The 13,903-nt window shown below is 47.1% G+C and overlaps 1 protein-coding gene across 4 annotated transcripts in view; it reads right to left on the reverse strand.

Annotated features, from left to right (window-relative positions):
• Positions 1–13,807, reverse strand: part of LOC140525277 (uncharacterized) — a 35,391-nt gene extending 21,584 nt beyond the window's left edge. For 2 of the 4 annotated variants that reach the window (XR_011973991.1, XM_072640502.1), the window contains exons 1-7: positions 13,552–13,807; positions 12,616–12,682; positions 6,382–6,437; positions 3,420–3,477; positions 2,404–2,465; positions 1,367–1,465; positions 76–154 (exon numbers count right to left, since the gene is read on the reverse strand). Coding sequence is in view for 3 of the 4 variants with exons in the window: in XM_072640502.1 (XP_072496603.1) it covers positions 76–154; positions 1,367–1,465; positions 2,404–2,465; positions 3,420–3,477; positions 6,382–6,437; positions 12,616–12,682; positions 13,552–13,662 (532 nt within the window). In the remaining variant the exon portion in view is untranslated. The remainder of the gene's footprint in view (positions 1–75; positions 155–1,366; positions 1,466–2,403; positions 2,466–3,419; positions 3,478–6,381; positions 6,438–12,615; positions 12,683–13,551) is intronic. The other 2 variants (XM_072640504.1, XM_072640503.1) reach the window with 1 other exon arrangement.
• Between the last annotated feature and the right edge of the window lie 96 nt (positions 13,808–13,903).

Raw genomic sequence — 13,903 nt, forward strand, 5'->3', positions numbered from 1 at the left:
TGTCCTGAAAATATCTGGGCTGAGGGAGTCCAGCGGGAAACTGAGTGAACCCCACCAAGTATCCAGATCACTCACCAAGTAAAGCTTTAGGATTGTCTTCAACTGAAAGGATCTTGGGGGGGTTTTGGGTCCTTCTCTTGCTGAAACTGTCAAGCTGAAAACAAAACAAAACAAAACCCCAAAGTCAGGATTTCAAACCAGTAGTTTGAAGGGTCTGGAAGTACAGAACTGGGTTTATGTGTTGGAAGCCACCCCTGGGCTTGACCTGTGTCTGGAAAGTGCCTCTCCCTCTGAAGTCCTAATGACTATCCCCAGGCCTCTGCCTGTGTCCCACACACTGCACACTCCTCTGTAAGATCTCCAGGTTGGGTATCCTGGCACCACAGGCACACTCCTATACATGATCACCACTGAGCCCTCACGTAGTGGTCCTCTCTAACCTCAGACCACCACGTCTGTGTCCAAGTTTTCCCTCTGATGGAGCTGCTCCAAACTCTTCCCCAGGGTCAACAGACAGGTCCAAAGGCCTGAGCATGTAACAAGGACAGCAGTGACCTCATGAGGCTTTTCTTTATCAGACTGAACACTCCCCATGACACCAAGTGCTTGGCATGAAGAGAGTGGACAGAGCCATGGATTGGGAAGTCAGTGAGACCCTAGTTCAAATCCCCCCCTCATGCCAGCTGTGTGAGACCCCAAGAGGCCCTTTCTTGCCTCAGTTTCTTCTTTTCTAAAATGGGGACAGCAACACTCACAGCACACAATTTGGGGGCAGGAGTAGACAGGCACATCCAAGGAGAACTGCCAGGCCTTGCTTTCTACTTCAAGGATACGTTGACCCAGGATTTCTCATACATCATTAAATCCTCTTTGGGACCAAGACTCCCAACTCAAAGGCCTTGGTATAATCAAGTAAAAACGGTCAACAAGCCCCAACCTTGCCTTGGCAGATGGAATTATACATAAAAGATACCAAGAAACAATGACGAGGAAGAAGACTGGAGAGAAGCCCAGGACAGCTTCTGTGAACTGAGGCCAAGTGAAGGCCAACAGGCCATTGCCACCATGGCACAAACAGAAAGCTTGACAAAAAAGACAGCATGTGAGTGAGGATGAGTGAAATGCTAAGAGCCAGCCCTTCCTTCCTTGGAGAGTTGGAGCACTGGGGGTGAGGAGCGCTGGGGAGAGAATGGCAGACCTATTCAGATGCACTGGTTAGCTCAGGGAAATGGTTTTTGTTTCTTTTTTATTCTTTGTTGTAAGGGATGGAGGAAGTAGAGGGGAGAATAATATGTTGGGAAATGCAGGTGATACAAAACACAAAATACATCAATAACATTAATTTATTTTAAAAAAAAAGAATTACCATGATCATCCTGGGATGGTCATCCTCCAGAATCACGTCCACTTGGGTCATGTATTTCTTGTCTAAATCATTTTCTGGAAGGCTTAGAAAGCTGTCGTTCTGAGACCACAAAAAGTAGTTAGAGAATCCAATATTCCAAAAAACCCTCTTGTATGCTTGGTCTACTCAACTGTACAGCTCATGAAGGGAAGATCCTTTCAACTTAAGTGCCAAGTCCACTAGGGACAAAAGGCTGATCCATCTGTATAGCAATGAGACTGCCCACCTTTCCTCTTAGGGATATGGATGATCCCCTTCCCCAGGCAGGCTTCACTCACTCCCTGGCTACCTTCATGCCAGTAATCTTGCTGCCTGAGCTAGAGACCAGACCCTGGAGGAAGTCAAGTCAGGACCCCTCCATGGGGCTTCATCTAGCCCTCCTTGTGCCCACTAGTTCCAGAACCATAATCTATCTATACAGTGTCACTTCTGCAAAGGGTCTTCTATAGTCCCTCACTCCAGTAACTTCATGTTCTATCTCTCCATGAGAACATAAGCTCTTCGAGAGCAAGGCCTGTCTTCACTTTTGGATGGGCATGACCAGCTATGGCACATGGTAAATACTTAATAATAAATAAATGTCTCTTCATTCATTCAATGGTAGAGGGAGTTCCTTACAAGAATTTCCCATACCAGTGAAACCACAAGACGTGGAAACCCTGTATCAAGATATATTACTAGAAATTGCCCCACATTTAAAATCCTTCGTATTTGGTGGTCATAAACCTGTCATTTTTGCTGCAGCTCAGGTAAGAGATAGCTGCCACAGTTGTGGTTAAAAGCCAGGACAGCTTTAGGTGGGAGGAGGGAAAGGGGGGATCTAGATTGGGAGTGTTACTGATAAGGGCAGGGAGCCCTATCACCGATCACCCATAGGGTCTAGCTGCAAATGTTTAGGCAGGCCTCATTTCATGCAAACTCCCTTCCCCCTGGCCCTAACCCTATCTAATTCTAAAAAAATCAAAGAAAGCTTATGACCAAGTAGGATTGGCTCTTACCTTCAAGATGACATCACCATTTCTCTGAACCAAAGATTCATCAACCCCATTGCTTTCGAAATCTAAAAAACAAGATTCCAATTGGAAATAGATGATTTGCTTTCCGGACCAGTTTTTAATTATTCCAAAGCCACACTGAACTTTCTCCAACAATATCACTGATTGCTTCACAAACATGGTAATAATTCTTAGATATAATCATTGTCTCATTAGCAAAACAAAAATATCTGTGGTAAAATCAAAACCATCGATTTATCAAGTGATAAGCAAGTAGGTTTTAATTTATTAAAATTAAGTCCTCTTATTAGCTGATTCCAAAATTTTAGCTGTAAGCACCCTAAAAATGCCTGTTTTGAAGGGTAGAGAAAATTCTCAAAATTAACAATCAAAGTTAGAATAATCTCAGGACCAGTAACAGCAAGTAGGGCCCTAACTGGAGAACTGTTACAAAAGAATAACATTTAATTAGTTTCAACAAGACCTGCTCCAGTCACTTACTGGCTGGGTGACTGGGCAAATCAGGTAACCTTGGTCTGCCTCAGTTTCCTTTTCTGTAAAACAGGGATAATAAAAGCACCCCTCTTGCAGGGTAGCTTCGAGGATCAACAGAGATCATATTTGCAAAGAGCTTAGCACAGTGCCTGGCACATAGTAGGCGCTCTGCAGATGTTAACTATTATAATTCAGTAAGACTGAGTGCCTGAGAACGTACCTTCTTTGGAAAAGTTCCAAGTTCATCACACAGCTATGGAATTCAGATCTAATTGTTTTTTTTATGGATTTCTGACACAGAAATAGATGCTGGTTGTCTGTATTAAAAAGACTCCAGTTTGCCAACAGCTCTTCTCTTCTCTATAGCAAACATAAGTTCTACGGTAGGACACAAAACACACGGCCCCTAGAATCCCCATAAGCATCTGAGCTGTTCGGCTCACTTCAGACCTACATTCTCCTTATAAATCAAGGGCTCTCACACCTCCGAAAGTTTGTTCAAAATGTTTAAAGGACTGACTTACCTATGAAAGTACTTTGCGTCATGTTACCTATACTGTATCCTTCTTTCTCCAGGGATATCTTAAAATTAAAAAAATAAAAGTATTGTCATTTAAAAATCTCAGCATTAACTGCCTTTAAAACTACTGATTATAACTGTATAAAGAACCAACAGTTTTCATTCTGACATGCTGGAATGAGAAGACATTGTTTTCTCCTATAATACTCCATTCGAGGGTCCGAGCAGCCTGGAATGCTAGTTCAGCCAGTGATAGCTAACACCACCTACTCTGGACTTTGGGGTTTGGCTAAAGACACGAAGCTGGTCTTTCTGAAACCAACCAGGAATTTGGGTGCGTTGGGGGAGGGGGACAGGAAGAGAAGGGATGGTTTATGGGAGTAAATAAACCTGTGATTTTTTTCCTGAAGATGGATGTGAGGGTAGGGTGGAGGCATACAAGACAGAGCAAAAACATGATTAAAAGATCTTGAAGCCAATTTGTCAGTTGCCTGGCAGACTGAAGGCCGGCTCCTTCCACTTGGCACAGGGCTCAGGGCTGCAGATGCCCAGGAGGAATGCTCGGTGCTTATGGGTGACAATTCTAACCTAATCAGAACACCAGGTGACCAGATGAGAACCCAGATTTAGGGAGGCCACTTGAAGGATGCCTGTTGTGTGGCAGGCAGGCTGCACTTGCCTACCTCCATGTGACAAGCTCTCTAAGTTCTCTAATCCTCAGTTTCTGCATCTGCAAATTGGGGATTTTACCCAGAGCATTTATTTACCACATGGAGCAGCCTTGAGGCTCAGTTGGGCTTGTGGAGGTCTTTTACACACTCTGGAAACTTCTGTAAAGGTTGGCCATGATGTGAGGCAGTCAGAAGATCTGTGGATGGCCATCCCTGAACTCCCATCCTGGGCCTGTCACAGAGCCATCTGCATCCCCCCACTCCCAGCACACTGCCAGCCTCTTCTCTCCTGTCTCCCTGACAGGCTGGGAGGTGACCACATGTTCAGGGAGGTCCAACAGGATCAAGGGATTGGGTGTTGACCTGGGAGAGATGTACAGGCTTCTAACAAGCTACAAATCTAGGACAACAGGTTCAGGGCCAAGAAGATGTGGGTGACTCTGGGCATATCCCCAGTAATCTCCTCTGTCGATGTGCCCACAGGTTTCCAAAAAGCAGAATAGAATCCAGCTAGGAGGAGGTTTCCTTATTATGCACGAGCTGCTCTGCACTGAACCCTCCCTCCCTTCCTCCTGGATACTCTCCGGCCTGGCAAGTTCATACACTCCCAGTGACTCAATCACCATCTCCAGGCAAATGATTGGCATATTTCTGTCCCCCACCCCTGGTGTCCCCAAAACCTCTGAGCCATCTTAAGCTTCAGGAAATGAAACTTAGGTTGAAACCATGCCCTCTCCTGTCTCTCTCATACTGATGATGGCCAGGTTCCCAGCCTTGGCATTAGCCCTGTTTGGTCCCTTCTCCTTGAGGTCCCTACAGACCTGATCTACTGCTAGGTCTTGTTCCCCCTTCCTGGGGCAGGAAGTCTCCTTATCTCCCACTGACTGCTGCCCTAGTATCAGGGCTCTCCCCACTCCAGTCAGCCTGCAGGTCAGTGGCCAAAGTGGAGCGCTGACATCTTTCTCCCCTCCTCAATAATTCCAGTGGCTCCCTAGGACCTCTAGGACTAAAAAGAAAGTCTGGCTTGAAAGCTCTCCATCGCTGCCCTTCTGACTTTCCCATCTTCTCATACTTGACTCTTCTAAACGCTGGGCTAAGTGGGATCATTGGCCTCCTTTGGGATCCTCCCCTCCATCTTGAGTCCTGCTGGCAAGGCCATTACCCAGGGTCTAGAATGCTCTCTCTCTCTGTCTCTCTCTCTCGGCTTTTTTGGCCCCAAGACTCAGTCTGAATCCCACCTGTGGCATCCCCAGCTGCTCGGGCCTTCCTCAGGAAACTAGCTTCCATCAATGTTCTATCTGTATTCCCTGTCCCCAGGTATTTATATGGCCCCTCAACAGATTGGCAGCTCCTGGAGGGCAGGGCTAGTTTGCCTTTCTTTGTGTTCCTACTGCTTCTTAGCACAGGGCCTGGCTACAAGAAGATGTTATTTCCAAGCATGTTATCTTATTATTATTTCTGAATAGGGAGACTCTCTGTGACAGACAGGGAGGCCAAGAGCAGATACCAGTCTGTGCTCAGAGCCACCCTTGGCCATCAAGGCTGTCCAGGGACCACATTTATGCACAGGCTGGTAGGATTGGCACAGGAAGAAGAGCACAGTCCAGGGATCAAGTCTGGTGCCACCCCCTCAGCCCAGAAGCTGTGTGACCACACACAACTCTGACCTCTGTTTACTCATCTGAAGAACCAAGAGGCTGGTTCTGATGCTCTTAAATCTTGGTCTGGCTCCTTGCAACAACCTGGGATTTCTGGGCTGAGAGGGGCATTGGAGGCATCTAGTTTAGCTCAAGCATTGTAGAGATGAGGAAAGACAGGCTTACAAGGAGTGAGTGGCAGTCACAGGAGGAACCAAAGGGAGGAGGAGGAGGAGGATGGCTTCCATTTATACACTGCTCTGAGGTTTGCAAAGTACTTGACAAACATTATCTCATTTGACCCTCACCACCACCCCATTTCATGGAGGAGGCTCAGAGAGTTTCTGTTACTTGCCCAGGGGCACACAGTTCCTAGGAGTCTGAGGCCAAATCTGACCTCAGGTCTTCCTGACTCCCAATCTAGAGCTCTACTCAACATCCCAGCAAGGACATGGTTCCTGAAAATGCTCAAAAATAAGAAAGGCAGGCTGAGACTGCTTCCAAATGCACAGAAACCTTCCTCTATCGCCTGAATCCCAGAAAGATTATTTACTGATCCTAACAGGTGCAAACGCTCACACTTAACACAGGTTAGCATTCATGTCATAGCGCTGTTTCTTAAGGCATTTTGGTTGTGAACTTTGCTTTAAACAAGTACCTGGGTATTCTGGAAGACTGCTTGGGTTACTATTTTTCCACCCCATACTCGCAGCCCTAGGAGAAGAAAAAAAGCACACAAATAGCACAACTTAAATACTTAATTCAATTTCATCTTATCTTAACACACAACCCGAATCTGTTTAGGAATGCCAGTCACTCATACAGGTCTCACAAAAGAAACAGGAGACTTTTTGTGGTGGCCAGGAATTGGAAATTGAGGGGATGGCCCATCCGTTAGCTGTGGTATATGAATGTAATGCAATACTATTGTGCTATAAGAAATGATGTGCAGGTGGACTTCAGAAAAACCTGGAAAGACTGGTATGAACTGATGCAAAGTGAAACGAGCAGAACCAGGACAACAACGTACACAGTAACAGCAACACTGTGCAATGATCTATGGTTGACTTAGCTCTTCTTAGCCAAACAATGATCCAAGACAATTACAAAAGACTCATGATAGAAAATGCGATCCACATCCAGAGAAAGAACTGATGGAGGATGAATGCAGATAGAAGCATACTATTTTCACTTTATTTTTTTTCATGGTTTTTTCCTTTTGGTCTGTTTCTTCTCTTACAACTGAGACTAATATGGAAACAGTTTATACATGCGTGCACATATAAAACCTATATTAAATTGCTTACCATTTTAGGAAGAGGGGAGGGGGAAAATTTGGAACTCAAAATTTTGTAAAAATAAATGCTAAAACTGTCTTTACCTATAATTGGGGGGAAATGTTATTTAAAAAAAGAAAGGAAAGAAAGAAGGAATAGCAGAGCTGACCAACAAGCCAAGAGGCTTTTTAGTTCCAGATCAAAGAGAAGAAAGGAAACTCCATGATGGGACCCCAAGAGAGCCCTGAAGACAGCCCCTCTCCCCATCACTCCATTTCTTTTTTTTTTTTTAACTTAAGAATCTGAACTTAAACAGGAAATAAAATTCTCATTTATTTCCATGTATAAAGTAGAGCAGAAGAGAACTAGGCATACAAATGCCAGACTTTTCTCTCTCTCTCTCTCTCTCTGGCTTCCCCTTGGCAGACTAACTGTGGGCTCCCCTCTCTCTGCCAGCACTTTCTCCTCTCAGCTTCTGGGCATCATTAAAATGCCTAAATGCATCTCTGATTTATCTCTGACAATACTATTGATAGCTCTTCTCTCCTCCCTAACTTCTCTTCCGAAATGGAAAACAAAACTACTGACCATGGATGAAAATGTGTGTCCCATTCTGTACCTGGGGAAACCTCTCCCTCAGGCGGGCACAGAGCCAGCTTCTTCATTACTGGGCCTCTGGAGTCGTGACTGTTCCCTGGGTTCATCAGAGCTCCTGAGTCTTTCAGAGCTGTCTGTCTTTTCTGTATGGTTGTTAGTATATCAACTGCCCTCCTGGTTCTGCTCAGCTCACTTTGCATCAGTTCATATAAGTCTTCTCAGGTTTCCTTGGGACTCTTCCTACTATGTGTTCCATTCTTTCCAGATCCTGGAAATGCTTTAGCATTTCTCAGTTTACGGGCACCCTCCCTCCCCTTTGTTTCCTGTTTTTTTAATCTTTGAATACAAGGGCCTTTCCCCTCTTTCTCTGATCTCCTTGAGCTAATGACATTGCTAGGTCAGGAGACATTTGGAGTTTAGTGACTCTGTGGGATATGGTTCTAAATTACTTTCCAAAATGGAGGGACTAATGCACAGTGCCACCAAGATCATATCAATGTTGGGTAGCTGTATGGTGCAGTGGATAGAACACCAGCCCTGGAGTGAGGAGTTCAAATCTAGCCTCAGACTAGCTGTAAGACCCTGGACAAGTCACTCAGCCCCAAATACCTCCCCTGCCAAGGAGCATATCAATGTGCCTATCTTCCCATAGCTTCTCCAACAAATAATTTTCCTTTTCTTTCATTTTTGCCAATAGTATGAATGTAAAGCAGCACCCCAGAGCTCTTTTAATTTTCATTTCTCTAATTATGAGGTATTTGGAGAATTTTTTTTTCACATAGCTGTTGATAGCCTGAATTTTCTTTGAGAAATACCTTTTCCTAGCCTTTGACGATTTATCTCTTGTGGATGGCTCTTATTTTTATATATTTGAATGAGTTCTTTTTATCTTAAGCAATCACACCTTTATCAGAGAAACTTATCAGTAGTTTTTTCTAAGTGTTTCTCGTCTAATTTTAACTGCATTGATATTGTTTGTGCAAAAACCTTTCAATTTTATGCAATCAAAACTGTCCATTTTATTTTCTGTGATGTTCTATATTCGTGGTTTTACGGGTTTCTTCCCCATTTGAAAGTTACTTGCTCCTATGATTTGTTTATGTTACCTTTTTTGTTTCAATTTCAAGCTGCTCATGATATATGGTGTGAGATGTTGGTCTAAATCAGAGGTTCTTATTCTGTGTGTGTGTGTGTGTGTGTGTGTGTGTGTGTGTGTGTGTGTGTGGCGTGTAAAATGAACCTTGAGCAGTTTACTGATGCCTATGGCCCCAGCCCCAGATTGTTTTTAAAAGCAAAAAAAATACATGGGATTACAACGGACGCCAATTATGTTGCAATTAAGATATCATACCATCCCATCCCAAGTTCACGGACGTTCCTCCCTCAAATATATTTAAGAACTGCAAGGGGCCTGTACACCCAGGTTCAGAACCCTTGGTCTAAACCTAATTTCTGTCAGCCTGCTTTCAGTTTTCCCAGAAGTTTTTGTCAGAAAGTTTATCAAACAGAAGGTGCTTATTTGCTTCAGTATGCTGTCTATATGATCTGTTTCACGAGTGACTTTTAAAAAAAAATCAGTACCAAACAATTTGGATAATTACCAAAGTTTGAAATCTATTATTGCTAAGTCTCCTTTCCTCTTACCTTTAAAAATTATATCCCTTGAGACTCTTGGCCTATTTTTTCTCCAGATATATTTTGTTATTATTTTTGCTCTATAAAGTAAACTTTTGGTAATTTGGTTGGTACGGTACCAAATAAATAAATTTAGATTCTGAGGTCATTTTTATTATATTGGCACAGCCTAATCATGAACAATTAATACTCTCCAAAAATTTATGTCTATTTCTGTAAAGAGTGTTTTACTACTGTGTTCACAGTTCCTGTGGGGGTAGGTAGGCTGCCAAATACTTTTATACATTCTGTGGCTATTTTAAAATCTCCTCCTGGCTGGTATTTGTTAGCAACATAAAGAACAGCTGGTGATTTGTGTGGATTTTACATCCTACTACTTTGCTGAAGTTATTGTTTCAATTAATCTTTAGTTGAATCTTTAGGGTTATTTACAAAAGACCATCATATCACCTAGAAAATGAGTTCATTTTGTTTCCTATTTGCTAATGTCTTCTTTCTTGTCTTATTAATAAAGACCCAGAAGAGAAAGTCCCTGCCACCAAAGTCTGTGGCACGAACAAATAAAAGTTCAATATCAAACACCAATTATCATTTTATCAGTGGAAAAGACATTAAAGACAAGGCCTGACCATCTGCTTGTGGTTTCCGGAGGACCAGGGGACCTTCCCGTTGGGCTTGCAGCTCAATCCTTCTCTCCATGGTGTCTCCTCCACTACACAGAAGCTACCAAGAGCAGGAGCTGTCTGACTTATCTCTGTAACTTCAGTGATTAGCAGAAGGCTTCCATAGGAAACTCTAAATCCCAGGGCTTCCTATTGCCTCTATTCCAAGCCTTCCTACATTTCCAGGCTTCTCACTTCTTACAGCCCAACCCATGACACTGGCCTTCTCTCCGACTGGTGTGGCCACCCCAACCCATCCCACCCCCCTCCCTCTGGGGCTTCCTCTAAGTACCAATTAAAACCCCAAGGTCTACAGGAATCCTTCCCCCACCTCTCTTAAGGTCAGTGCCTTTCTTCTGTTAATGATCTTCTGTGGATCCTGAATAGAGCTAGTGGTCCTCCTTGCAAGGGTCAGCTCCTTGAGGGCAGGGACAGTCCTCTCATCCAAGGCACATATGAACGGTTTAATAAATGCTTCCTGCATAACGATATACTCCCTCCTCTCTCTCGGGAGCCCCAGTCTCACCCCCCCAACTGTTGCCAGACATTGCTGCCTGGCTGTCAGCAGCACCTCCAGCTCTCCCTCAGAACAGGATGCCTTCTCTTTCAGTCCAGGGTGCCCCATCCCTCCTGCCCTCCAGCTTTGGAACCCTGGGGCCATTCCGGACTCTTCCCTCTTATCTCCTATTACCTCCCTTTTTATCAGGAGTTCTTAACCTAAGATCCAAGAGTTTGGCTTTGAAATTACAGATTTTGGTGGCTACATTTCAATAAAACGGGTTTCCTTTGTAATCCTATGCATTTTATTTTCTGTACTGAAAAACGTGACTCTGCAGAAGGGCTCAAGGTATCAGTGGCCTGCTGTCCAAGGGGTCCAGGACCCAACAAGGAGAAGCAGGAAGCCCTGGGCTGTAAGGTTGGTTTTCTTCCTTACTGTTTCCTCCTCATCACCTTAGTTCAGGTACCCATCACCTCTCCCCACTTACCGCCCCTCCCACACCACCACCCTCATCACCTCTCCCCCCTTATCGCCCCTCCCACACCATCACCCTCATCACCTCTTCAGTCACCTCATATCTGCCAACCTGATGTTCCTGAAGCCCACCTCTGACCATGCCACTTTCCACACCTTCCCTCTCAAGTCTTCCATGGTTCCCTACTGCACTCCCTGCCTGGCACTGAACACCCTCTACCATGTGGCTGTCATGAAACTAGCTTGCCAGTGGCCTTCTAGACACCACCTCCTGCCTCTGGGTCCTCCATGCACTTCTTCCTCCCCCCCAAGGCCTCTCCCCTTCCTCTATTAGCCTGCATATGTGTTGTATTTACTCCCTCATAGACATGTATCCCTTTTCCACCCAGAAGAATGGAAGTTTCCTGAGGGTTTGATCTCTGGTTCCCCAAGCCCTGGCATTGTCCTCCACTGATAACCATCCTTCACAGAGCATTCTAAAATTTGCAAAGCACCTGCTCCTCCTAACAAACTTGGGAGGGTGGGGCGGCTATGATCCCCATGTTACAGTTGAGGAAACTGAGGCAGAGTGGCTCAGTGACTTGCCCAGGGTCTAATGACTGTTTCCAGTCCAGAGTGGGCACCTCATGTATGATGGTGGGATATTCAGATATCCTTGCCTTGTAGGCACTTAGTGGGGAGGCCTGGGGAGGGGGGGGCATTGTCAGTGAAGAGGCCCTCCTCCCCTCTGGCCTAGACTAGTGAAATGGTCTCCTAATTGGTCTCTCTGCCTCCAATCCGTCCTCTACCCATTTGTCAAACTGACATTCTCATTCCCCAGCCCAATAAATAAGCTTTGGGGGCTCTCTCTGGCTTCTCAGACAAAACCTACTCTCTTCTTTTGACTTCCAAACCCCTTCACAAGCTAGCTCCAGCAGACCTTACTACCATATCCCCAAACTAGCCGACTTGCAGTTCCTTGAATACGATATTCAGATATTCCTCTCCCATCCCCATGCCTCTGACCTTGCTGTGCCCTTTCCCCCTTATGTCTGAAATCCCTCGTTTCCTTCAAAGCTCAGTTCAAGGGCCATCTCCTGCAGGATCCCAATCCTGATCCTCAAGTGGTTCAAACTGCCCCATTGTATGACCCATATTTGACATTTAATTCTGTCTCACCCTTCCCCCAAAAGTAAGCTGGGCAGGGCTGGGCAGGGTTCAAGGTGGTCTTCTTAAGAATCGACAGCTCTTCAGACAGAGATTAATAAAGGCTAAACTGATAGAGTGTTTTTATCATTCAGGAGAATATAGGCTCCCTGAGGCCAGGGCCTACAGATCCACGAATTGGTTCCAAAGGTGGCTCATAAATGCTAGTCAAAGTGAGAGAATGAAAGGCCAGTACTCAGAGGTGAGGGATAAATGGGAAACAAATGAAGGTGAGAGGGAGGGGCCAGGAGGGCCCAAGCTGAGAGAAAGAGGCTACAAAGGAGGGCGGTGGGAGAAGTCATCGTGATTCTGTTGTAAGCTCTGGGAGGGCAGGGCCCCTTTTGGAATCCCCATGGCTTAGCGGGCGGCACACAGCAGGTGGTTGATGCACCTGAAGGTGGCTTTGAAGATGGCCTGTCATGAGGGAGGTCAGTAGTGATCCTAACCGCTTAAACAAACATGCCAGGCCACACTTCCATCAGGACACACAATTCCGTCCCTTGGAAGGGAGATATTTCTTCATCTTCCCCGTCAAACCGGAGTGGAAACACGGCTGAACTTACCAGCTGGTGTCTCGTAGGTTAATGTCGCAATGTGCACAAGCTTGTCTTCTGCAAAGGGATGGTCATACTGCGGAGGGCAGACAAAGGCGCTTTTAGGAATGGAGACAGGACTGCCCCGGGGGCTCTCACTGACCTACGTGGCGCTCACAGTCTGGCTGCCGGTGACTCCCCATCCCTCATTACTGTCCACTGGGATGGGCCTCAGCACATTCCAACTCCAGTCTCCACACCTTTGCACAAGCTGTGCCCAGGCCAGGAATGCACCAGGCCCTCACTCCCCGTGAACACAGCTTTCCCTCAGAAGAGGTTTTGCATCTAGGCCTCTGTATACCCGTGTTCTCCACAGACAGAACAGAGGCTCCTGGAGGTCCTCTCTGACTCAGCACCCCGACAGGGCCAGGGGGTTCACTGAGGTTTGTGGGATTAACGGGCTTTTCCTTCTAGGAAGTGGGTGCCAGGCTCTAATTCTGGAGGGCAGGCCCCTGGGTGCCGACAGGGGAACAGCATGGGGGAGGGGGAGGGGAAGTCACCGGGCACAGAGGGCGCAGCGGGGGGCGAAGTCAACAGGGGGTGCCTGAAGGGAGGGGGTGCATGGGGGAGGGGAGATCACGGGGAGGAGCTGGGGGTTCATGAGGGGGGCCCCCAGGGAGAAGGGACTGGGCGGAGAGACACCCCCTGGTCAGTCACAGGGGTAAGCAATGGGGAGTCACCCCCGGGGGGGGGGGGGGAGACACGGGATGCAGGCACCTACGGGGGGCACGGAGCGGGGCCCACGGGGGGTCTGGGGGGCGGGGCACCCACGAGGGGTGGAGGGGCTCACGGGGGTCCCAAGAGGGCGTGGCCACCAGGAGGGAGCGATGGGGGGGCTCACAGGGAAGCCACGGGGGCGGGGCACCCACGGGGGGGTCACCGGGGGTCCAGGGGGCGGGGCCTCACCTTGGCCACCAGGGCGCTCATGACGCTGGCGAACCTCCGGCTGCTGGACTGCAGCTTCTGGACGAGCCGCCAGTGCTGCCGCTCCCCCTGCTTGCGGCCGGTGCCCGCCATGCCGGCCCGGGGTGGCAACCGCCGCGGGTCCTAAAGCTCGGCCCCGCCCAGCCGGCCACCAGGGGGCGAAGGCCGCCCGCTGATCTTCCCCATCCGCCGCTCCCATTGGCGAGACTCCGCTCCCCGCCTCCTCCATGGAGTCGCGTGATTCCATTGGGCAGCGCCGGTGGACGTCCCGCCTCCCTCAGGGACGTCTAGAGGCTCATTGGTCCTTTTAAATTTGTGGATTCTCCCCACCCAT

This window comes from Notamacropus eugenii, chromosome 2 (assembly GCF_028372415.1).
Source record: "Notamacropus eugenii isolate mMacEug1 chromosome 2, mMacEug1.pri_v2, whole genome shotgun sequence".
NCBI classification, from domain to species: Eukaryota; Metazoa; Chordata; class Mammalia; order Diprotodontia; family Macropodidae; genus Notamacropus; species Notamacropus eugenii.